Raw genomic sequence first — 23,288 nt, 5'->3', positions numbered from 1 at the left:
GACATGTTCAGCCAGGCTTTGTGCGACCAGACAAAGCCTGCTGCGATGCTGTTGCGAGACTGGCATCGAAAGAAAAGGACTTCATCCTCGAGCGTCGGGCGTTGGCCTGATCGCGCAGATTGATGCTCAGCAGCAAACTTCGCAGGAGGAGCCCATCGACCAGCCCCCAACGTTTGATGGTGAACAGGTCAATGAAGCAGCGTCGTCTTGGCTGAAGGACGCTCCGTTGCCTGAAGAAGGCTTCTTCGATCCATGGGAAGCGCTGGCTAAGCGGCCAGAGCCGCGATACCTCGAGCCGGCGTGGCTGCAAAAAAGGGAACGGCATCAACGCTACCTACGCTGGGTCTTCGGCAAGCTGAGGAGGTCTGAACGAGATGACGAGTACTCTGGATCGGTAATCGATCGCATCAATACCACGCATCGACGCAGTGCGGGCTCTACTGATCCCGCACCGCCGGGCCCTATGTATCCGTACGGGGAGGAGGCTTCATGGGACGAATTCGGTGATCTATCGTCTGCGAGCGTGTCTACCGGCACGCTGACGCAGGAAGAGGTAGCTCAGGTCTTGGGGCCGATGAAAATGAAGAAGATGTCGGTGAGAAAATTAAGGTAGTGGTAGTTGGGATTCAGTGGTGGTTGGCGTGTGTCATGCATGCCAGGTGATTGAGTCTACCAGCATGGTGCAGTGAGTGGTGAGGCTGAGCGCTGACTTGGACGTGGAGGGAGCAAAGTGATTGCGTTGCGACAAGAGGGCAGTACTGGTGCGTCGTGTGGTCTGCACCGTGACGATGCAAGTTACAGCGTTACAAACCTTCGACTAGCTCGAAAATGCACTTCAGCGTCAATTCAGGGAAAGCAGATGTCGTGGGCTTCGCCAGAGAGGAGTTATGTTGGGTCAGGCGGAGAAAGGGTTGGAAGAACAGACGGAAATCTTCAAAGACTACAGGATAGAGGCGGACTTCGTTGATAGTTGACATACTTATGCTAGGGATCGCTCCGGTACGCCACAGCGAATACCAATACTTGCCACTGTGATAACCGACTATTATACTTTTCGACATGTACGGATCAATTGCAGCGCCTTCGCATTCTTGTTCATTTTGATGCCTTCCCAGTCACGACAGAAATGAGACCTTTGGTGTCGATGCGAGATCAGGAATCGCCATAGGCTTCCTTGACCTCCTTCTGGTAGTGATCGAGGATCTTCTTGCGTTGCAGCTTCTGCGCGGGTGAGATAAAGCCCTAGAATGAGTTAGCGACAGTCACACACGGAAGCTGGATGAACACTCACACTCTGTGGGGTCCACTCTTCTTCAGTGAGCACGACTCCTTCAATGATCTCAATACCTTGGAGACCCAAGTTTCTGCCAACCTTCTGCAGCTCCTTGAGAACAACGTCCTTCATTTTCTTCTGATGGACCAGCTCCTCCACGCTGTCGCCCTGGATGCCGTTCTCGGAAGCAAGCTTCTTCAAAGCAGCCTCGACTGGCACAACGATGGCAATAGGTTTGGATTTCTCGCTTGAAGCGTAGCAGCAGATGTTGCCAACGACTGGTGCTGAGCGATAAGTAGACTCGAGCTTCTCGATTGCAATGTATTCGCCGTTGAGAGTCTTGACCAAGTTCTTCTTGCGATCGATGATGCGCAGGTGGCCATTCTTGTTCCATTCTCCAATGTCTCCGGTCTTGAACCAGCCATCCTCAAAGGCTTCCTTGGTTTCCTTCTCATTGTCCCAATAACCTTCGGTCACAGGTGGACCGCGAATCCAGATCTCACCCTGAGGCGGGTTATTGGTCGAATGGTAACCAGCATCCGCGAAGTCGACAAGCTTGATCTCGATGGAGCCGGTGATATCACCTAATGCAGAAGGATCCCAGTGGAATGGCTCCTGGATGCAGCCCATGGCAGATGTCTCTGTCAGACCATAGCCAGAGATCATGGGTGTGACTGCATAACTGATGAACTTGACAGTATCTTCAGATATGGGCCCGCCACCCGTGAAAGCAATGCGCAGTCGGCCACCCGTGGCATCCTTGAGCTTCTTGAACACAACAGCATCAAGAACACCCGCGCCAGGAAGGCCATAACCGAGCAGCGTTTGCTTGAGCGACATAGCGCCCCAAAACATGCTTCTCACCACTGCAGATCCGGCATTCACCTTAGAGAGGATGCCTTTCTTCACTGATTCCCACACTGCGGGTACACCAACAAGAATTGTAGGCTGAAATTCCCTGATGTCGCCTTTACAATTGCGGACTGATGCATCGGAAAGTGTCTTTGGACTCCCGTAGCCCATAACACCGCCCCAATAGAGACATGCATTCTCGAACATGAACTCGAGAATATGTGACTGTGGAAGATAGGTGAGGAGAGCGTCCGAGGGGCCGATGTAAGGTCCAACGACGGTTTGGACGCCAGCCATTGAGGCGACGACCTGCCGATGCTTCAAAATGACACCTTTGGGCGGTCCAGTCGAGCCGGATGTGTACATGATGCAGCAGATGTCGTCAGGAGTTGGTGGCTTGGCCTCGACGGGCTTGTCGGCACCCGCTTTACGTAGCTCATCGATGCTGAGTACGTTAAGAGAGCTCCGCTTGCTTTTCAGGCTTTCGATATCTTTACTCAGACTCTTGCTCTCTGGGAGGGTGTTGTATATAATGTGTTCGATGGATGGAGCATCTCCGACAACACTTGCGAGGGTGCTGAGCAGATTTGGGTCGATGAAGATGGCCTTGGAGCCGGTCTGCTGGAGTGAATGCTTCAAGCCGTCGGGACCCAGTGAATCGTATGCAGTCACAATAGGAATCGATTGCGAGGCTGCGGCGTGAGACATAGCAAGCCAATTCGCGCTGGTGGCACCATATTGGTGTATCTTATCGGATGATGTTATGCCGAGACCTGCAAGGCCTGAACCCAGATCGAGTGCCAGCTTCTCATAGTCGAGGAACGACATGTACTCGTAGCCGCTCAGCTCGTAGTAGGTCCATTTCTTGTCGACCTCCTTCTCAACGCCGTCAACGATCTTCTTGACCTTCTTGTTCTCCCTATATATTGGCAATGTCAGTGTCCTCCGTGTCAACTTGCGGGGAGGGAGATAGACAAGTAGAATACGCGTCCGGCATTGCGGCTTGCTCAGGCCGGGTGAAAGACTTACACATGTTCTTTGATCAGCTTGCGGGTGCCAATCGCTTTGTTATTGCCAAACTTCTTTGCCGATCTCTTGAGGTTCTCGTACGTAGTTGACACATCCGAGGAAGGCCTGTCAAACAGCTTGTCTTTGGCAAGAGGATGCCGTCTTGGTATGGTCTCGCCATCTTTCTTCTCGTAGCCGGCGGCCTCGACGGTGAAGGGACCCTTGTCCTTCATATGCGGTTGGGCGAAGCCATCAAATCTCGGCCGTGTGTCCTTGTCCAATGCTTGGAACGACATGTTTGTAGATGGTCCGCAATGCGATTAATTACCGGTTTAGATTTCGACCAGAGCAATTCAGCGCTTCAGAACGACAAGCGAGGCAGGCGTCAGACAAGTAGACTTTCGTGGGAGACGTCTGTCTGAATGAGGGCGTGTTTAAATGAGCCTTCGTTTTTCGTGAAGGTGAATACGTGACTTTTGCGGATAGCCCAGGCAGGCAGATACGGCAGTCGCGATGCTTCAAGTGGCTCGAGGATTGAGACTCAGGCGTGAAAGTGATGGGAACGAGCTGCGCCTGCTATTCACATCTCGGCCTGTCGACGTCATCTCATTGGCCCACTTCTTTTGTCAAGGGCTTGGTATTGTACCAAGTCGCCGTTTCCCCAGCAAACGCCCCTCAGCCGCCTTCGCCCACCTCTCACAAACCACAAACGTGCCCTCGACAAGAACGCCGCGCCTCGTGCCGGCTCTTGTGCTGCCTTGGGAACACCTGTCACCACGGTCTCGAGGCAAGCTATCTGGACTGTGCGGTCTCTGCGGCTCTGAGCGGATCATTCGAGAGTGACTCGATCTGCCCGGGGTTTATGTCAGCTGAGCTCCATGGGCGGGTGAGCAGTAATGTGATTCGAGGCAGCCGCACCAACGTTTCACCACGCCGGTGCATGAGACTGAACTACTTTGCAACTGTGTTGGATTCAACTCAGGGCTGACTTCGAATCGACGTCGTGTCAGCGTCATGAACGAAGCTCTCGGCGAGCAGGTGAGAGATGCTTCTGATGAGACCTTTGTGCTCTTCAGTCAAGATTTGCCCTCGAATAGCCTAGGCTTTGTTGATGCCAAAGCGGATGAAATTGACATCGACATAGGCATTCGCTCTTTCGTACTGAAGCAGTCTCCAGGACTGTTGATATCTCAACGAGACACTGGCACGACTGGAGCAGTGCTCTGGAAGGTCAGTCCATTGGTTGCCCAGTGGCTCACGTCAAAGCCAGCAGCACTATACGAGAAGGGCATCCTATCTGAGGACGCTACAGTCGTCGAACTTGGCTGTGGAATTACCGGGCTCATTGGTGTTGCAATGTCACCTCATGTTGACACGTATGTCCTCACGGATCAGGCGTACATTTCGAAACGCGTTCATGAGAACATCGCCGAATGCAGGATTACGCAGAAAGCACGGGGTGCTAGCAAAGCGGCGCTCAGGTTCGTGGAGTTAGATTGGGAAAAAGACAAGCCGTCCAGGGCGGGTCTGTCCCTGAGACCCGGTCAGAATCTAGACCTCATCATTGCGTGCGACTGCATATACAACGACTTTCTCATCAAGCCACTTGTTCAGACAATGATCGATCTCTGCCGGCTGAAAGTGAGCAGCTCCAAGCCAACAGCAGTGCTTGTTGCTCAACAGTTGAGAGACTCTTCTATCTTCGAAGACTTCATGGCATCATTCTTGGACGATTTTGATGTATGGAGACTAGCAGACGATGCCTTGCCGGCAGGCTTGCGGTTGGGCTCGGGCTATACTGTTCATCTCGCCTGGTTGCGAGAACGCCTGTCAGATTGAGCTACAAAGATTTCCAGCCATGAAATCGCATAGAACTTCGTCTGCGTTTGCGCCACAGCCGGATGAAGCCTGCTTAGTTTGGCATCAGTCTCGATGCAATTCAACTCCGATGGCTTATTGGAAGGCATTGTGTCAGCTGCTGCTGCTGCGCCTGTCCTTGATCTCTGATGTCCGTGTATAATAATGCCATGTATCTCCTGTGTTAGGGCTACCATAATGTACTTATCTGATCGAATTTCCCGTCGTGGCAAGGCTTCAAAAAAGCCTCGCACTTGAGCAAGGTACCGCGCGTGCTTGGCGATTTTAAGGTAAACCCGCCGGTAAGGCGGCCCTATCCATCCCCCTCCACGAAGATTATCGTGCCCGCCAAATTCCAGCACTCATCACTCGCGACCACATTTGCTCTGCAGCCTTCGCTGTTTTGGCGCTATCCTGGAGCCGGCCCTCGTTTGGGCAGTCGTGCACTCAACATGGACCTCCGTAGCACGATCGAATCTACCCTCTCCGCAGACGCCAATGTGCGATCCCAGGCCGAGACTGCCCTCAAGACCGCCGAACAGCACCAGGGCTTCACGACAGCCTTGCTCGACATACTCCAGGCCGAGGAAAACACTGCGATACGGTTGTCCACCGCAATCTACCTGAAGAACAGGATATCGCGAGGATGGCCCACCGAGAACCCATTACACACCCCCATACCAGACGCCGAAAGGAAACCCCTTCGAGACCGCCTCCTACCAGTGCTTGCGTCAACGCCTTCGCAGATACGAGCCCAGCTGGTGCCAGCACTACAAACCATCCTCCACCACGACTTCCCGACAAAATGGCCAGAATACATCAACATCACGATACAGTTGATGGATGCGCAAGATGCCACTTCGGTCTTCGCGGGATTGCAGTGTTTGTTGGCAGTATGCCGGACATACCGGTTCAAGGCTGGTGAGAACGAGAGGACAACACTTGATCAAGTGGTTCAGGCGTCATTTCCCCGCGTTCTGGGTATTGGCAACAGATTGGTGGACGAGGCCAACCCCGAAGCGGGTGAGATGTTGCGGTTAGTCGTCAAATGCTACAAGCACGCCATCTACTATGAACTACCGACGCCGCTCCGCGAGCATCAGACGACGGTAGACTGGTGTACCCTTTTCTTGCGAATCATCTCCCACGATGCACCTGCGTATGCGCAGCTCGAGGAAGTCGACGAAAGGGAACAAAGCCCATGGTGGAAGACGAAGAAGTGGTGCTATGCCAACCTGAATCGGTTGTATGTGCGGTACGGCAATCCAACGACACTTTCGACTACGCAAGCAAAGGAGTTCGGAGACTTCCCCCAAAACTTCATTACACACTTTGCTCCGGAAATATTGAAGGGCTACCTGGGCCAGATCGAGAAGTGGGTAGGCGGCAACCACTGGTTGAGCAAGCCATCGCTGTCATATACTCTCATATTTCTGGAAGAATGCGTCAAGCCTAAATCGATGTGGGATATGCTCAAGCCTCATATGGACAATCTCATCAAGCACTTGATCTTTCCAGTCCTGTGCTTGACAGAAGAGGACATCGAAACCTTCACTGACGACCCGGCCGAATATCTACATCGCAAACTCAATTATTACGAAGAAGTCTCGGCGCCCGACATTGCAGCAATCAATTTTCTAATCGCACTCACGAAAAATAGGAAGCAGCAAACTTACGGGATCCTGTCTTATGTCAATGAAGTTGTCACCAAATACGAGTCTGCGCCTGAAGACCAGAAGCAGGCAGTAGAGAAGGAAGGCGCACTACGCATGATCGGCTCGCTTGCCTCCGTCATCCTGGGCAAGAAGAGCCCCATCGCTGACCAAGTTGAATACTTCTTCGTTCGACATGTGTTCCCAGAATTCCGATCACGCCACGGTTTCCTGCGAGCTCGTGCGTGTGAAACAATGGAGAAGTTCGATCAACTCGACTTCAAGGATCCCAATAACCTCATGGTCATTTACCGCAACATGCTCGAGTCCATGGCCGACACTGAGCTGCCGGTCAGAGTACAGGCCTCTCTGGCACTACAGCCGCTGATCAGACATGATGTGATCAGAACTGCCATGCAACAAAATATCCCACAAATCATGCATCAGCTTCTGAAGCTAGCAAACGAGGTCGATGTGGATGCTTTGTCAAATGTGATGGAGGATTTCGTCGAAGTGTTCTCGGAACAGCTTACTCCTTTTGCGGTCGCACTCTGTGAGCAGCTACGCGATACATACCTCCGCATAATACGAGAACTACTGGACAAGAACGACGCCAAAGCACAGACAAATGGCGACGCTCCAGAATATGGAGAATATCTCGACGACAAGTCAATCGCTGCACTCGGCGTTCTGCAGACTATCGGCACTCTCATCTTGACATTAGAGGCTACACCAGATGTACTTCTCCATCTTGAAACCATCTTGATGCCGGTCATCACGATTACGCTGGAGAACAAGCTCTTCGATCTGTTCAACGAGGTCTTTGAGATCGTCGATTCGTGTACCTTTGCATCCAAGTCTATCTCCGACACCATGTGGCAAGCTTTCGAGCTTATGCACAAGACATTTAGAGATGGTGCCGAGCTCTACCTCGAAGACATGCTTCCAGCCCTGGACAACTTTGTTGCATATGGCTCAGACAAACTGGTGCAGCATCCGCCATATTTGCAGGCGTTGGCGGGTATGGTTCGGGACATCTTTCAGGATCAGAAGGTCGGCAGTGTAGACCGTATCTGCGGCTGCAAGCTGGCAGAGGCTCTGATGCTGAATCTCCGTGGTCGAGGCCCACTCGATACATATATTGAGACCTTCACGAGCCTTGCCATGGAGACTCTTGCCAATCCTGCCCTGAAGGCGAACATGGTCAAGTCATACAGACTGCATCTGCTAGAGATGGTCATCAACGCCATCTATTACAACCCTCTACTCGCACTACAAATTTTGGAGACCCATAATTGGACGAACAAGTTTTTCTCAATATGGTTTGGCAGCATTGACACCTTCAGAAGAGTGCATGACAAGAAGCTCTGCATTGCTGCAATTTCTGCTCTGCTTCCCATTCCAGCGGAACAGGTTCCACAAACAGTTCAGACCGGCTGGCCGCGGCTGCTTCAGGGTGTTACATACCTTTTCAAAACACTTCCTGCAGCGGTCAAGTCTCGCGAAGAGACAATGCGTGCTAATGATGGGGCGGATCCCGATGATGACTATCCCTCTAGCGAGGATCCAGATGAATGGAATGATGAGCCAGCCGGCGCTCAGGACGCCTCGGAATGGGGCAATGTCGAGTCAGCCACCCTACCTGACACAAAGGGCGACATTAAGGACGAATCGCAAGCTTATCTGGACTTCTTGTCTGAAGAAGCCAAGAAGTTCAGCTCGTTAGTGGAGGAGGATGAGGAAAGCATCATGGAAGACGACAGTGTTCTAGAGAGTCCTTTGGATAAGTTCGATCCGTACGGCGCTTTCAAGTTGTCGATTGAGCGGTTACAGCGTGAGCAGCCACCCCTCTATTCGTCGCTGATGAGCACGGTGCCTGTAGAGGATCAGAACTTCCTCAACCAAGTTGTGCAACATGCCACACAGCAGCAAAACACTCAAGCTGCCGCGGCTGCGGTCGCCGACAAGCCAACAACATGAGCGATACCGCTCCTACGAACCAGATCATGGACATCTGAAGTCTATGGTGTTGGATAATCACCCGCTGGCTCGCTAACGACGTGTGCGCGAGATGTGTACCTTTTGTATCCGACATGGCTGTCACATGCAGGCTGTGCTTTTGGAATCCCTACAGAACCCTCATTCTTGGGCCGGCCGCGAGCAAGATCACCACGTCATCGTCCACTTCCAAGCACGAGAGTGCAGCATCCTGCACTCAAGCCTATTGTTTCATCATAGTCACTGCCATCGATGCCCACGAAGGGCACACTCTTGGCCACTGTTCATGTTTAAGCATGCACGATGTTCAGCTCATATACGTCCGTGATGGGCACGATTCAACACGTTTAGAGTGTTGCATAAGCGCTATGCATACAAGTGTATGCGAGGACGATCCGAGGACGAGGTGGAATGTGAAGAATGATCAGATATTAGACTCACAAGCCCTCTATTTTGGAGTGTGTCAGCCTTATCTCAGGTTCAGGTACAGTAGCTATACGACAGTGAGCCTGCCTGCGGCTCTCTGGTAACACCAGCCTTTACCCCGATGCTGCTCTTTTTAACGTCGACACCCATCGTTGGGACCAATGCTGTATGTACTTCCCGGTCATGGAACTCAACCATCTCGTCGTGCCTCTGTTCGGACAGCCGCCCATGAAGCCTTGAGATGCAGGGTTCTTGCGGCGATCGACATTCGCCCGTGTTCTGGACTCGCTCAAATTATACGCTGCTGAAGCGACTCGCCTAGTATTGACATCCCTCATTATCAGGTACGTGCTCGACCGCTCCGAATTCAGTCGTTGGTGGGACGTGGTTGTTGTCCTTTTGCCATTTCAGATATGTAGGGTCAGATCCTTACTGCTCCTGCCTCCCTATTTGTGCACCCGCGCCCTAATGCAGGCAATGCTCATCAATGGGGAGCACTGCACCGACAAGTTCTACCATGAAGCGAGTATAGATTGAGGTGACTATACCAGACGACATTCAAAAGGGACGCAGTCCGGCGGGAAGGTAAAGCCTTGTCGTTCCGCTGCATCTCGTCTATTACTTGTCACATATTTCAACTTGCCTCTCCTTCTCGATACAGCCAAAGCACAAACAAGATGAGTGGACGGAATTCTAGCGGGCGGTCTCCCGAAGGACAGCCAAGAACGAACAATCTAAGTTTCGCAACCCCAGGCGAACGTTTGTGGCGGTCACGACTCTAAGAGCCTCCCCGCACGCTCTTCTCCAGATCTCGGTGCGCACACCAATCGCAGTGCGGGCATCCTTATTGCCCTGCTTGGCAAACACAGACAAGCGAGGCACAGAGGAGTGCTTGACAGGCTTGCTGATTGCTTGCCGAGGTCTTCGTCTTGCCAAGTTGCCACCCCTCGCTTTGACTCGCCATGAATTGACACGGACCTCTGCCCGGCACTCGGCTGTGCCTAGTGCTGGGGATATATAGGTCGGGGGGTTCCCGGTCGAGTGCTCTTCCGCTGCTACTCCAGCCTATATAGAAATCATCAAGCAAGCATGGCCGACCCTCAGTCAGAGATCCGCCGGGAGGAGAAGAATGACGCCCCGGAAACATTGGAGAAGTCTGTTACCATCGACACGCTTCACAATGACGAGGCCGTCAAGGTCCTTGCTACCTACGCCGGCGACCAGGAATGGACGCCAGAGGAGGAGAAGAAGCTCGTCAGGAGGATTGACAAACGACTCACCTCTATCCTATGTGCCACATACGGATTGCAGTACTACGATAAGGCTATGCTGTCACAAGCTGTATGTCTCCCTTCCCAGCTAGCATTCCTTGCTGGCTAACAGCCACCAGGCACTCTTCGGTCTTCGAGAGGACCTACAACTCAGCGTCGGCATACGTTACTCGATGTCCTCAGCTATCTTCTACCTCGGATTCATCGTCGGAGCCTATCCAGCAATCTTGCTCGCGCAGCGATACCCGATCGAACGGGTCATCTTTGGCATTGTGTTCCTCTGGGGAGCATGTCTTACCTGCACGGCCGCTTGCCACAATTGGCAAAGCCTCTACGCCCAACGGTTCTTTCTGGGCTTTTTGGAAAGCGGCGTCAGTCCCGGCTTTATGCTGATCGTGGGAGGCTGGTTCACGAAGCAAGAACAAGCCCTTCGCATGGGCGCTTGGTGTTCGTCTCGCTCCTACCTACAAGTTTCCAAAACTAACACCTCCCACCAGATTCCATGACCGGCTACGTCTCAATCTTCTCCCCACTAATCAACTACGGCCTAGGCCACATCACCGGCTCCCTCTCACCATGGCGGTACATGTACCTCGTCGCCGGATCAATCACTATCCTCTGGTCGTTCGTCATCCTCTTCTTCATGCCGCCCGACCCCATCCGCGCCCGCGGCTTCTCCGACCGTGAGAAGTACATCGCTGTGGCGCGTATGCGCCAGAACAACTCTGGTGTCCGCAACACGCACTTCAAGATCGGTCAGGTGTATGAGCTTCTTCTGGACAGGCGATTCTGGATGGTCTTCATTATGGCCTTTACTATGTTGGTTGCGAATGGCCCGGTGTCTACGTTTATCCCGTTGATCATTCGAGACTTGGGATTCTCTGGGTTGAATAGTCTGCTGTTGGTCATGCCGGCTGGATTCGTCATTGGGACGATCGAGCTGGTGGCGCCGTACGTCTGCTATAGGTGGAAGGGGTGGCGGGCTTACGTTGTTACGATTTGTGTGTGTGGTACTATCATAGGGAGCTTCATCCTCTGGAAGCTGCCGCAGTCGCAGAAGGGCGCCAGACTCTTCGGTACGACGAAGTTCATTCCGGACAGCTCTTGTGCTAATGAACTCATAGGAGTCTACATCCTCGCGTCATACGGCGGAGCCTACGCTGTGCTCATGAGCATGCAGATCGCCAACACTGCCGGCTACACCAAGCGCTCTGTTGGGTCTTCGGGCATGTTTGTTGGGTACGTGACATCCAAAGCTTCCAGTCAGGCGGGCACCGGTATGCTAACGTCAGAACAGTTACTGCTTGGGAAATTTCGTCGGCCCGCTGGTCTTCAAAGCCACAGAGGCTCCCAGATACAACACAGGTTGGATTGTGACGATCGCCACCTCGATCGTCTGTGCGGTGGTGAGCCTGATCTATCGCCTGGACTGCGTGATGGAGAATAAGAGGAGGGACAAGGCGGGGCAGATGGAGGCATTTGATCATGCTTACGAAGATGACCTGACCGACAAGAAGAATCCACAGTTCAGATATACATTGTGAGTCACAATCAGGACGCTGGTTCGGAAGGGATCAAGCACGGCAGAACGCTCTGCGACAGTGACACTGGTCGCCGGCCTGGAGATGAGGCGGGTGGGGCTGCAATCGAGAGCGCCTTGAGAGAATTCTCGACCACAGGGCAAAATTATGGTGAGCTGCATCGACGAGCAATACTTTTCAACGTCGATGTCTTTGTGCCTGAGATTCGACGTTGTGGGCTGCTTCGTTCGCCCTGGCTATGAACATGTATCAAATCATTGTGCTCATACACGGGCGATGACCAAGTCGAACGGAACGACTTTCCGTCTTAGTCGTTTTTCGTCTCTCCAAACTCAGAGTATGTCTTCTGCCGTCGAGGATCGATGCGGACTCCGACTTCTGACCCGATCTAGCCCACCTTGTGGCGCCTGTAGACTGCTATTGGGGTTCATGTGCATTACGCTTGCCATACCGTCGTTGGGTTGTGCCTGGGCATACCCATCGGCAGCCTTGGGAGGCGACCGTCTCCCGTTTGCAGCCCAAGGACTGCTATCCTCATCATCTGAACTTGCCAGGCTAGCCATTTCGAGCGAGGTTTCCTCATCAGACAGTCGGTTAGCCGCCTCTTTGTCACCGACGCCGCCACCCTCTTCAACCTTCACTGTCGAGAACAGATACCATAGGCCAAAGTCGTAGGCCAAACGACATATGCCAGCAGCGACGAAGGCAATCCAGAAAGCCTCCTTGGCCGCCAACAGGCCTGTAATTGTGGGACCAGATGTTGCTGCGACAGTGCGAATTGTTGATGTGATGCCTATGACTGCAGTGCGTTCCTCGGGCTTGACAACCGCAGCAATAAACGCTGATCGCGGAGCTTGATCCATATTATTCAGCCCGGCTCTAACGAGCAGAAGCACTGCAGTCAACCAGAAATATGGCGGCGCCGGGAAGAAAAGCACGGCCGCAGAACTCGGCACGTGCGTGAAGACCATCGTGTTGATCAAGCCAATCTTTCTGGCCAGAGGCCCAGCGAAAGTACTGCCGATGGCAGCAAGGAAGTAGCTGGCGGAAGTGACATCTCCAAGTGTAGACTTCGCTGGGTGGAACTTGATGTCCATGTAATAATTTGTGAGTGAGTAAGGAACCATTCCGTCTGCGACCGAGTCACAGGCAAGGAGGATCCACAGCTTGTACATGATGGAACGGGTCTCGCGCCGATATCTGAGAAAGAGAAGTAGAGAGCCATGTGCGAAAGCGATGGAACCAGTTGGTCGGTTGAGGGGACTCCTTCAGGGTGCTGCCAGTCGGCCGCTGGGTGGATGACATCTCTGCCTCTGCCTCGTCTTGAGGGACTTGGGAATAGGTATCCGTGGTTTGGAGTTCGCAGGCATCACTCAACATCAGCATCAAGATCGCGTTGGTGACCCCCATGATGGCATAGATCCAGAACAGTGCATGATAGATCGGCACCACTTCCCAACCCACGTTTTGTAGCGCGTGTATCAGTCGACCGGAGACTTCACTGCCTAGGCTTGACCCGATTGCAGAAATTGTGACGTACCATGCCAGCACGTCTGGCCGTGTGCTTGGCGTCGTCAATTGTGAAAGAACGGACCTAGTGTTCAGATGTTAGCGCACGAAAACGACAGTGACGGTGTTCCAGGCTAATCCATACTCTTCGATGCTTCGGAACGGACCAAAGTCGCCACCTGTGACACTGACGACTCCAACCACAGCGGCCATGAGTAGTATAAAGAAATTCTCAAATACTGCAAATACCACGCCGGTCAACACCATCAGGAAGGAACCTCCGATCAACACCTTTCTTCGCCCAACCTTGTCCGCGACGAGCGTAAGGAAGGTGCCAAGAAGCACATCTCCCACCAATGTTAAGGTCATGAAGAGTCCGATTTGATGGTCGGTATATTTGAGAGCCGAGAAGAAGATCGCTGTAGTAGCGCAAGCGGCTGTGTCAGCGCAAACTTCTGTGCAAATCACGGAACGCTCAGCAGTATCGCAGCAGAGACGTACCTAATATCAAACTATTCGTGCCGTATGCGAACATCCGCAGTGCGCGAGCCAAGATAATGAGATAGGCATTGCGGCCCGTCTCGTGGATAGCGGCGAGCCCAAATTCATGGTAGAACCACTTGATCGGCCGCACGATGGCTGACATCTACTGTATGGTCCCAAGACGCTGTAGTCTTGTGAAGGTTAGGGAAGATGGCGAAAGTTTGCATCTGGGGATCGCAGAACTTTTATTGGAGATGCTCTTTCAACATGCTTTAGGGCATTTGGAAAGTTGCGGTAAGGCGATGGCGTGTCGAGTGGGAGAAGCTTGCCGCGCCCATGCATAAGCGAAGACATATTGCAGGCGCCATTGACTATAGTAGAAACGTGCAGTTACTGTGAGTGGACGGGGAAGGTGGGAGGGTGGCGTGCCGCGGTGAATGCCCGATAGAGCCGCACTTAGACCGAGAATGAACGGGAGCAGGAGCGAGAGCGAGATCGGATATAATAGTTTAGTAAAGAGCGAAATGTGCTTCAAGTTATACTCAACAGCTTCAATACTAACATAAGTGTGATCAGATGACAGAGCTCGTTCATGACCCTGGCTGAAGTGCACGCCATCAAGGAATGAAGCTGTTTCCTAATCCACCCCACCGATCCTTCACAGATAAGGCAGGTACGCGACTCGCAGAATGTTATCTGCACGGGCTCGATGATGACGACTCAAACCCCTGAGCATTGACATTGACAGCTAGTGACGGTGTAACGCTGCATGGATGAGCGCGACCATCGCAGTACTGTATTTTGTGAGCGCTGAAGCACTGTTTTCGATGCGAAAAGTCTTAGCACCTTGAACATACACCAGCACCGCCTTGTCTTCACCAAGATGACCTCAAGTAACCGAGGGAGTCATCGACAAATGTCCTCCGTCGATATTGATTACAGACCCATTCATGTAGGCACCTGCTCGAGAGGCTAAGAAGAGCATTAACCCAGCGACATCCTGCGATGTCAGCATCGAAAATTCCATAGGTACATAATAGGCCTACCTCAGCAGTACCAGTCCTCCCTGCAGGGTGTGTTTCAACGGGCATACCGCCACGCTTTTCCGCGACTGGCGGAAGGAACTTGTCGGTCATGCCTGTAACGAAAGCGCCCGGACATATCGTATTTGCGCGGATATTCAAATGTGCGAAGTCGTGACTGACACCTTTGGCAAAGTGCACGCAAGCAGCTTTAGAGGCGTTATACATGTAGCCTGTCAACGTCTTCTTCAGGAGACCGCTAAGACTTGCAACGGCGATGAACTGAGAGTCAATCTCTTTCTGACGGTAGACACTTGACTCCTCGGTATTCCCAGCATGCAGTAGTGTCAGGAAAGCGGTGAACAACCAGTATACGGACTCGACGTTGGTGTCAAATACCCCTTTATCCTCGGCTTCACTGGCCCACAGGAACTTGGCGACATCCTCCGCGGATCCAGGCTCGTGGGGGACCTTCATGAACTTGGTGGAAGCCAGGTAGCCGGCATTTGATACCAAAACATTGATGAATGTCGTGTGCTTGCGAATCTCTGCAACCGCAGCCTGCAGTGATTCGCGATTTGTGACATCGCAGGTCACTGGAATGATCGTAGAGTTTGGCTGCCTTCGTCAGTCCACTCCATCATTTCAGGTATACACGAGATACCCACTGCTCCTTTTGCGACTTTCTGCAACTCCGCAGTGCGTCGTCCCAGTATGAAGACTTTGGCTGCTCCATTGGCATCAAACGCCTCTGCAGTCCATTTGCCAATGCCAGTGCCGCCACCTGTAACAACACAGACTAGTCCTGACACGGAGAAGAGGTCAGACACCAAAGCCGCCATGATAAATGTCGAGGGACGAGAAACCGGCGCACCTTTCGCAGCGTGGTGCAATGTATATATATACCCAGATAATGAACCGACAAGCCTGATGGTGCTCTTGCAGACAATAGTGTAGCTCGCAGAAACTCATCCCGCTATGCCTGTTCCAGAGCACTTCATCTGCCGCTCTATACAGGTACCACGGGACGGCAGGCGGAGGCTTGTCCCAAAAAGGGATAGACTCCGAATTTGGGAAGAGGCAAGCGGCATCTATAGGCCGCTACTGAGATCAAAGCTGACAATGCCGCCAGCCTGTTCGTCGTACCGCCTCAGGAAATATCATCGTTTAGTCGGCGAATTGTCTGGGCTGAGCTGAGCACGAGTTAGTACACGGATGAAGAGAGCAAGTGAAGACCAGCTGGAGGAGGCAGTTCAACCATGCCAACAGGTAAGCAACAAGGTACAACCTGCGCAAAACGACGTGCTGAACGCCCGGATCGTCTTCATAGGTGTGATATGGCGACCGGGAGCATGGCACAAGAGCTGGGTGGGAGTGGATCTTTGAACGCCAAGCTCGATGGACATTATTTGTGCTTGTTCAACATAGGGAGCGGAGTGGCGTGAAAGGCTCCGCGACAGCCGCTGAGAGTCCGGATATCAGTGGTGGAGGCTCAAGCTATCAGTCTCGGCTGCATACTCCCATGGTCCGCGGCATCTCAACAGAGCACTGGTCAGACCCACGAGCCGATTCCCCTGGCGACCTGACTCTTCATTGCTGACCAATACATCCCACAAAAGAGCCGAAGCTTCACCCGCTGCAGTAGAGCGTTCACAGGCGGGCTTTGCTTTGTTCAATTGTACCATCTTGGGGTTGAGGCAGCAGATGCGAGCAGGCTGCGGACACAAGTACGGGGCATTTTCCACATTACAGGTTTCTAGGTCCAGGAGGGCGCCTAAGATCCATGAATTTTCTGTGTCTTAGTCAGTGATTGTGAGATGAGCCTCACTTGAGCGTTCAACATTAATGAACACATATCGGGAAATACTGGCCAGGAAGGGCGCTGTAGGAATCTTGACAACTTGAAGGTCGAGTCTGGAGAAAATGTATGTACGGTACTAGCGCGGTCCGTAAAAAGCGGAGCTGTGACTTGATCACGTGTGCTCCTGCCAAGAGTTTCGATTGCGCCCACTGCACCCACGAAAATTCCGTGCATGCGACCAATTACTGCATCACCACACTCTCTTTCCTATCGTTCCAATCTTTCACGACTCATCGGCAGACGGTTGAAGGCGATCCCTCTCAGCCGCCACGATGAAGTTGAACATCTCATATCCCCAGAATGGTACCGCGCACTCTCGAGTTTTGGCGGAGCAAACACTAATACAAACCAGGGACCCAAAAGCTGATCGAAGTCGAAGAGACCGCAAACTGCGAGTATTTATGGATCGTCGCATGGGCGATGAAGTCTCCGGCGATTCCCTCGGCGATGAGTTCAACGGCACCGTCCTCAAGATTACTGGCGGCAATGACAAGCAAGGCTTTCCGATGAAGCAGGGTGTCGTATGTGGACCCTTCTCCTGAAAGCGCCAGCACAGAATGCTGAGACTTGTCTATACAGATGCTTCCTACCCGAGTCAAGCTCCTGCTCGCCGAAGGCCACTCATGCTACCGTCCTCGCCGGACCGGTGAGCGCAAGCGCAAGTCCGTTCGTGGCTGCATTGTCGCTCAAGATCTTGCCGTCCTTGCTCTGTCTCTCGTCAAGCAGGGCGAGCAGGACATTCCGGGCCTCACCGACACCGTCCAGCCCAAACGTCTCGGTCCCAAGCGTGCCACCAAGATTCGTCGCTTCTTCGGTCTCACAAAGCAGGATGATGTTCGGTATGTCTGAATAATCTAAGTACCAGAGCACGTCTCTAACATGTCTTATAGCAAGTTCGTCATCCGACGCGAGGTCACTCCCAAGAAAGAGGGCGCGAAACCCTACACCAAGGCTCCCAAGATCCAGCGACTCGTCACACCTCAACGTATGCAGCACAAGAGACATCGTCTCGCTCTCAAGCGCAGACGTGCGGAGGCTTCCAAGGACGCGGCCAACGAGTACTCTCAACTGCTGGCTCAGCGTGTCCACGAAGAGCGTGAGAAGAAGAGTGAGCTGCGGAAGAGACGTGCTTCAACCGCGCACAAGTAGATGGCCGGTTGTGCTGTTGTCGAGCGAAATGCATGGATGGCGTGCGCTTGTCTCAGGAAAGCATCCTGAGAACCGAGCATGAGCAGTCATCTGACCTGGGGAGGTCACGACACGAAGGTTGAATGGGATAGGCTGGTCAGACACATTCTTGAACCATTTGTGCTACCATCAGAAGCAAGTTCTGCATCCACCGCAATGCCCGCCGAGATACCAACGACCACATTCCATAGATTGAGCAATTGATCTCTTTCACCGACCATTTATTCGATATCGAACTGGATTCTCTCTGCCTTCTCGTGACTGCATCGTACCTTTTTGCCAAGCCCCCAGTGTCTGCGGGGCCAGACTTTGTCCCTCGCTGCCAGTTGCGTTTTTCTTCATGACAGATTTCACTTTGTCGGCTTCTGCTCAGCATGTTTCCTCCATAGTCACCGACTCGATCGCCGGCAGCATGGCGTCCAATTCAATAAAGCTGCTGACTGGCAACAGTCACCCTGAGCTCGCGAAGCTTGTGGCTAAGAGGTACGTCGTCGCTCCTGCCGCGTTTGGCGCATTCGAGATGTTGCAATTTCAGTATGCGGTAGTCACGACTGGAACCGTTGCTAACAAGGATTCGCAGATTGGGCATTGAGCTCACCAAGATTATGGTGCTACAGTACTCAAATCAGGAAACATCAGTCACAATTGGCGAATCTGTCCGAGACGAAGATGGTACCTGACCCTCAATGCAATCGTGGCAGCGAATGTCCTGACTTTCCGCAGTCTTCGTCCTGCAGTCTACACGTCCTGGCGACATCAATGACGGGCTCATGGAGTTGCTAATCATCATCAACGCCTGCAAGACCTCGTCTGCCCGCCGGATCACGGCTGTCTTGCCGAATTTCCCATATGCACGACAAGACAAGAAAGACAAATCAAGAGCGCCCATCACAGCAAAGCTGATGGCCAACATGCTCCAGACTGCCGGCTGCAACCACGTCATCACAATGGATCTGCATGCTTCGCAAATACAGGGCTTCTTCAACGTGCCAGTCGACAATCTCTACGCTGAGCCATCATCAACCAAGTGGATTCGGGAGAACCTGCTGCACGTCGGCTCAACCGGCGCTGAGGTCAATGGTGCTCGACAAGAGTGTGTTATCGTGTCGCCTGATGCTGGCGGTGCCAAACGAGCGACATCAATGGCCGACAGACTGGACTTATCCTTCGCGCTGATCCACAAAGAACGCTCGCGGCCGAACGAAGTCTCACGAATGACCCTGGTTGGTAACGTGCAGGACAAGGTCGCAATTCTTGTGGATGACATTGCTGATACGTGCGGCACACTTGCGAAAGCTGCAGACACCCTCATCAAGCATGGCGCTAAGGACGTCGTCGCGCTCGTCACTCATGGTGTCCTCTCTGGCAATGCCGTCGAGACCCTCAAATCTGGAGCGTTGTCAAGGCTTGTCGTCAGCAACACGGTTCCAATCCCAGAAGCGAAAATGGAAGCGTTGAGCCAGGAAGTCTGGGAGGGCGGCAAGCGCAAGGGCTGTAAACTTGAGACTATCGACATCGCCCCAGTCCTTGCTGAAGCTATCCGCCGCACGCATAACGGCGAGAGCGTTAGCTATCTCTTCAGTCATAGTGTCGACTGATCTCGACGGGACTTTATTTACATGTGAGATCTGGGCTTGGCGGCGCTATGGCTGGGTAAAGCCTTCGTGGCACCACAAAAGCATACAATCTACAGGAGGATTCCTGGAGCCCGCGATGATAAGGGCATTTGCATTATACAAGGCGTTCCAATGATACCCTGGTGCGATGGGAATGTACAGCTCCATCGTTCCCTAACGTCGAAGAGGCTCACTAGGTACAGAAGAAAGTGTATACCGACGTCTCACAATCGTTCTCTCTTTACGCTCAGTTCTGTGCCTGCAGAGCATATCCATGAAGAGCCGCAAAAGAGGCTTCTTGGCGGTACCTGCAAGGTGACTAATCTCAAATCATCGGGATCCTGGCTATAACCAGAACGAGTTACTGCCGCTTCCATTCACGGGAAAAGGGTAGTGCATGATGCCAAGGCGAGACTGAAAGCCCCGCTCGTGTCACGACCGTGCAGATAATGCGAGAAACACGCAGCCCTATCAGAAACGCAGGGATTGTCTATATGCTCCCAGAATGCTTGCGATTGGATAGGACTGTCACTATGCTATCACATTGTTGTTTGCGTTCGATATCCCGCTGCAGATGTTAGGGCCTCCGAACGACTGGGTCCGCTGGCACTAGCAGTGCCAGATTTTCTGTGCTTTCCCCCGACCACGGACGATTGTCGCTTAAGCGAGACGCTTGACTTGTCCTTTCGACAGCGAGATGGACACCGTAATATCTACAGCGTCCGTCTGAAGGCGATGGCAAGACAAATGACCTCACTTGCGGACTATGTGGGCTTCGTTCCGCCATCCCACGTGGACTGTGTAGAGTACAGCCAACGCCGCCGAACTACCCACAATGACCGACGTCGATGTCACTCGGCCAGCGCAATTGCTCTTTCTGCCCACGAACACAGCGGTTTTCAGGAAAACGAACGACCACGTTCGACGTATTATCAATCGCCATGTACAGCGGCGGGCGCAACGAAGACGTCGGACTGATGGCCCGCCACCTCCTTCGCTCATGATCGATGTCTTTCCCAGCCCGGCGGACATTGAAGAAATAGTGACAGACGCTGATCCTGTCACACTCAGAGAAGTGACCGACGATGATGTTGAGTTCCTGCATGCGCCATCACCAAGCCCAGAATCAACAGCATTGGCAGTGGTGGCCCCTGTGTTCCAGCCACAGACCTACCTCGACTCATCACGTATGGACCCATTCTTGACGTCCCAGCTCACCATCACGCCAGCGGTAGCGCCAATATACAACCGCTATTTCATCGACATTATGTCGGTCTTCGAGCCTCTTCATCAGGAGCGCGAAGAGTACAACTCGTGGCTTGTACCGTTGACCCTCAAGGAACCTGCCTTGTTGTATGCGCTGCTTGCATGTATGGCGTACGACATGGAAGAGGTTCCCTCAGCCAATTTTGGACCAGTTCGACGACGAGACATGTTGGGCCAACGCGTGCAATACCAACTCTTGGCGATTGAAGCTCTTAATCGGTCGCTTTCTAACCCAGCTTTGGCACTAGAGGCTACGACTCTGCTAGCTGTTCATTTTTTGTCCTGGCAAGAGGTGAGTTGAAGTGCTTCTCACGAGCAACCCACTGATATCCTCAAACAGAACTCGATCGATGGGGACTCCGTGCATCTGAACGGTGTCAAAAGATTGTTAGCGCTCAGGGGTGGCTTCAAGGGTATACATCGGAAGGAGATAGAGACAATCATGGGGTAAGGCCATCTCCAGCCTACCTAGGAGTGAAGCGGTATCTGACCATAGGAACCTAGAGGTAATGCATGGCATGCAATACGCACAAGGTCGAGGCCTATATTGCCGACCGTGCTCGATGACCTTCCCATGTCAGAAGCACGATTCCAAGAGATTCTTGATGGAAGTGATCCTTGTGTCGCAAAGAATAGCGCGCAACTGCTGAGTCGTAGCATGCGCTCGTACTTCGGCGCAGATTTCTGGGCTCTGCTACAAGATTCGAGAAAGGTCTGGATGTAAGTGATCCTCCCGAATCGAAGAGCGATGTAATGTTGTGAGGGAGCGGACCTTGACTCACGCGCCTCACTTCGCAGCTGCTACGAGCAGATAGGAACCTTCCCCTTCGAGCCTCTGGAAAAGCGCTACATCAGCATCAAACGAGTCAACATAGACCACAGATTTCTGTCATACGCACTGGACCACCCCGACGACGTTGAACATTCTCCAATCCAAGAAGTCGTCCGTCTCGCCTATATTCTTTACTCGCGCGCCCACTACGGGATCGTGCAACCTTCCTCGGTCGTTGCTCGCGCTCTCGTGGCCGACCTCAAATACGCTCTTGAGCAGTCCGATCTCCGCAGTTTCTGGAACGACGCAAGTAACGTCCTGTTGTGGGTGCTGTTTCTCGGTGCTCATATGAGCGCTGGACAGGTCGAGAGGAGCTGGTTCGTGACAGCGATGTGTAAGATTCGGTCGGACAAGATGAGAGGTGATAAGAGCTGGTTTGGGGCGAGGAGAGTGTTGCTGGGGTGCTACTACTCTGATCGAGTGTTTATGGAGAGCTTAAAGAGGGTGTGGGAGGAGGTAGAGACATTGGCGGGGTTGCTGGACTTATACTGAGGTTGCGTTAAGCTGTTTTGCCGGTTGAATAGGGGTCTTCTTGATCAGCAACGCACGCAAGCGAAGGCCTGCAGGCAGTGAGAGGGAGGAGCTCAGTGGACAAGGTGGTCCAGCGCTAAGTACCCCAATACGAAGCGGTAGGCTGTGCCTACTGGTCCTACTCTGACGAAGACAAGGGTCGCTTTGCAACATGGCCAGCATCATGCTCCGAATCTGGTAGCAGGTGTGGGTCCGCCTGGCCAACAAGGTGTCCTGGTTGATACGGTTTATGCCAGATTCCGCAGCAGGCATCAACCGGCTTATTTGACGATCGACCGTGACCTGCTACTGGTACTGGATACAGGCAGCCATGAGTCAGGTACTCTGCTTCGAAGTTCTTCGGGCCCGTCTACAGTCACTTCCAGAAGCCATCATCAATGCCTATGCTAGCACCAAATCGCCAGCAAAAATAAAGGCCACCAGCGAGCCGTTACGGGGAGTACTTTGTGGCAAGCGTGTCTTTGGCCGCGTCGAAGCCTTGAGAGTCTCGGATGATGATTGCTGATTGATTGGCAGAGTAGCCACGTACTCAAACGTACAGTCCAAGAAGCGGCCAGCCTTGCGTGCCCGAACGGCCATGGAGCGCACCTGCGCCGCTGTGTGGTGGCTGGTTTGGGGCATGGGCATTTGGCTTAAAGATCGACCGTATCACTTTAACGAGGACCTCTAGCAATAGCTGTGGGTGCAGATACAGTGGACCGGCACTGCCGTACATGTTGAGTTCAAGAGTCGACGGGTCTCTCGTGCCCATGTTGCTTCACATCGCGCCCGTGCTGGCACCTGTGTTGCTGTGTACAGTGGATGGTTTCAGGCACGCATCTTTGGCTCGAGAATCGACTGTCATGGTGTGACCACAACATATGACATTCCCATACAGCCGTACTGCACATGCGTACCGCCATATGGAACGCCGTCTGGTCCAAAAGATGGGGAATTCGTTGGCCTTTTTGTTCTTGATGCTCTTCAACGGCTCATGCAGCGGTAGATCTGTGATGCTATGGACTACATCGAGTTCCCATTCATGGCGCTCGATGCCACTTCACTGCGAGCTAGCATTCACGCTGAGCTTCGCCAACTATTGACAGACAATCTTGGGAGACCT

General features: G+C 52.9%; 9 protein-coding genes across 9 annotated transcripts; 6 read left to right on the top strand and 3 right to left on the bottom strand.

Moving 5' to 3' along the window:
* Window positions 1-1,152: 1,152 nt before the first annotated feature.
* On the bottom strand, window positions 1,153-3,429 carry AB675_10625 (Long-chain-fatty-acid--CoA ligase 1; the record flags this gene model as incomplete). Its single annotated transcript, XM_018139412.1, has 3 exons — window positions 1,153-1,242; window positions 1,292-3,044; window positions 3,155-3,429. The coding sequence occupies 3 exons, from the start codon at window positions 3,427-3,429 to the stop codon at window positions 1,153-1,155; spliced, it is 2,118 nt and encodes a 705-aa protein (XP_018000684.1).
* A 718-nt stretch (window positions 3,430-4,147) lies between these two features.
* AB675_10624 (Diaminohydroxyphosphoribosylamino-pyrimidine deaminase) lies at window positions 4,148-4,972 on the top strand (the record flags this gene model as incomplete). Its single annotated transcript, XM_018139411.1, has 1 exon — window positions 4,148-4,972. One exon carries the CDS (start codon window positions 4,148-4,150, stop codon window positions 4,970-4,972), a length of 825 nt encoding a protein of 274 aa, XP_018000631.1.
* Window positions 4,973-5,442: 470 nt separating this feature from the next.
* Window positions 5,443-8,622, top strand: AB675_10623 (putative importin; the record flags this gene model as incomplete). The annotated part of the gene is made up of 1 exon (XM_018139410.1): window positions 5,443-8,622. One exon carries the CDS (start codon window positions 5,443-5,445, stop codon window positions 8,620-8,622), a length of 3,180 nt encoding a protein of 1,059 aa, XP_018000590.1.
* Window positions 8,623-10,155: 1,533 nt separating this feature from the next.
* AB675_10622 (putative transporter) lies at window positions 10,156-11,881 on the top strand (the record flags this gene model as incomplete). The annotated part of the gene is made up of 5 exons (XM_018139409.1): window positions 10,156-10,407; window positions 10,457-10,784; window positions 10,835-11,413; window positions 11,462-11,576; window positions 11,635-11,881. The coding sequence occupies 5 exons, from the start codon at window positions 10,156-10,158 to the stop codon at window positions 11,879-11,881; spliced, it is 1,521 nt and encodes a 506-aa protein (XP_018000905.1).
* A 329-nt stretch (window positions 11,882-12,210) lies between these two features.
* Window positions 12,211-14,033, bottom strand: AB675_10621 (uncharacterized protein; the record flags this gene model as incomplete). Its single annotated transcript, XM_018139408.1, has 4 exons — window positions 12,211-13,078; window positions 13,143-13,472; window positions 13,533-13,806; window positions 13,889-14,033. The coding sequence occupies 4 exons, from the start codon at window positions 14,031-14,033 to the stop codon at window positions 12,211-12,213; spliced, it is 1,617 nt and encodes a 538-aa protein (XP_018000863.1).
* A 726-nt stretch (window positions 14,034-14,759) lies between these two features.
* On the bottom strand, window positions 14,760-15,734 carry AB675_10620 (3-oxoacyl-[acyl-carrier-protein] FabG; the record flags this gene model as incomplete). The annotated part of the gene is made up of 3 exons (XM_018139407.1): window positions 14,760-14,870; window positions 14,917-15,510; window positions 15,561-15,734. The coding sequence occupies 3 exons, from the start codon at window positions 15,732-15,734 to the stop codon at window positions 14,760-14,762; spliced, it is 879 nt and encodes a 292-aa protein (XP_018000813.1).
* Window positions 15,735-17,025: 1,291 nt separating this feature from the next.
* AB675_10619 (40S ribosomal protein S6-B) lies at window positions 17,026-17,902 on the top strand (the record flags this gene model as incomplete). Its single annotated transcript, XM_018139405.1, has 3 exons — window positions 17,026-17,274; window positions 17,333-17,592; window positions 17,644-17,902. 3 exons carry the CDS (start codon window positions 17,026-17,028, stop codon window positions 17,900-17,902), a joined length of 768 nt encoding a protein of 255 aa, XP_018000831.1.
* Window positions 17,903-18,353: 451 nt separating this feature from the next.
* On the top strand, window positions 18,354-19,539 carry AB675_10618 (Ribose-phosphate pyrophosphokinase 2; the record flags this gene model as incomplete). Its single annotated transcript, XM_018139404.1, has 3 exons — window positions 18,354-18,475; window positions 18,522-18,613; window positions 18,665-19,539. 3 exons carry the CDS (start codon window positions 18,354-18,356, stop codon window positions 19,537-19,539), a joined length of 1,089 nt encoding a protein of 362 aa, XP_018000691.1.
* An 853-nt stretch (window positions 19,540-20,392) lies between these two features.
* AB675_10617 (uncharacterized protein) lies at window positions 20,393-22,147 on the top strand (the record flags this gene model as incomplete). Its single annotated transcript, XM_018139403.1, has 4 exons — window positions 20,393-21,115; window positions 21,164-21,270; window positions 21,328-21,543; window positions 21,622-22,147. The coding sequence occupies 4 exons, from the start codon at window positions 20,393-20,395 to the stop codon at window positions 22,145-22,147; spliced, it is 1,572 nt and encodes a 523-aa protein (XP_018000870.1).
* Window positions 22,148-23,288: the final 1,141 nt, after the last annotated feature.

The sequence above is a fragment of the Cyphellophora attinorum genome, assembly GCF_001299255.1.
Source record: "Cyphellophora attinorum strain CBS 131958 chromosome Unknown Contig11, whole genome shotgun sequence".
Taxonomy (NCBI): domain Eukaryota; kingdom Fungi; phylum Ascomycota; class Eurotiomycetes; order Chaetothyriales; family Cyphellophoraceae; genus Cyphellophora; species Cyphellophora attinorum.
The sequence above is the reverse complement of the archived record's forward strand: the minus strand, read 5'-3'. Positions and strand labels throughout refer to the sequence as shown.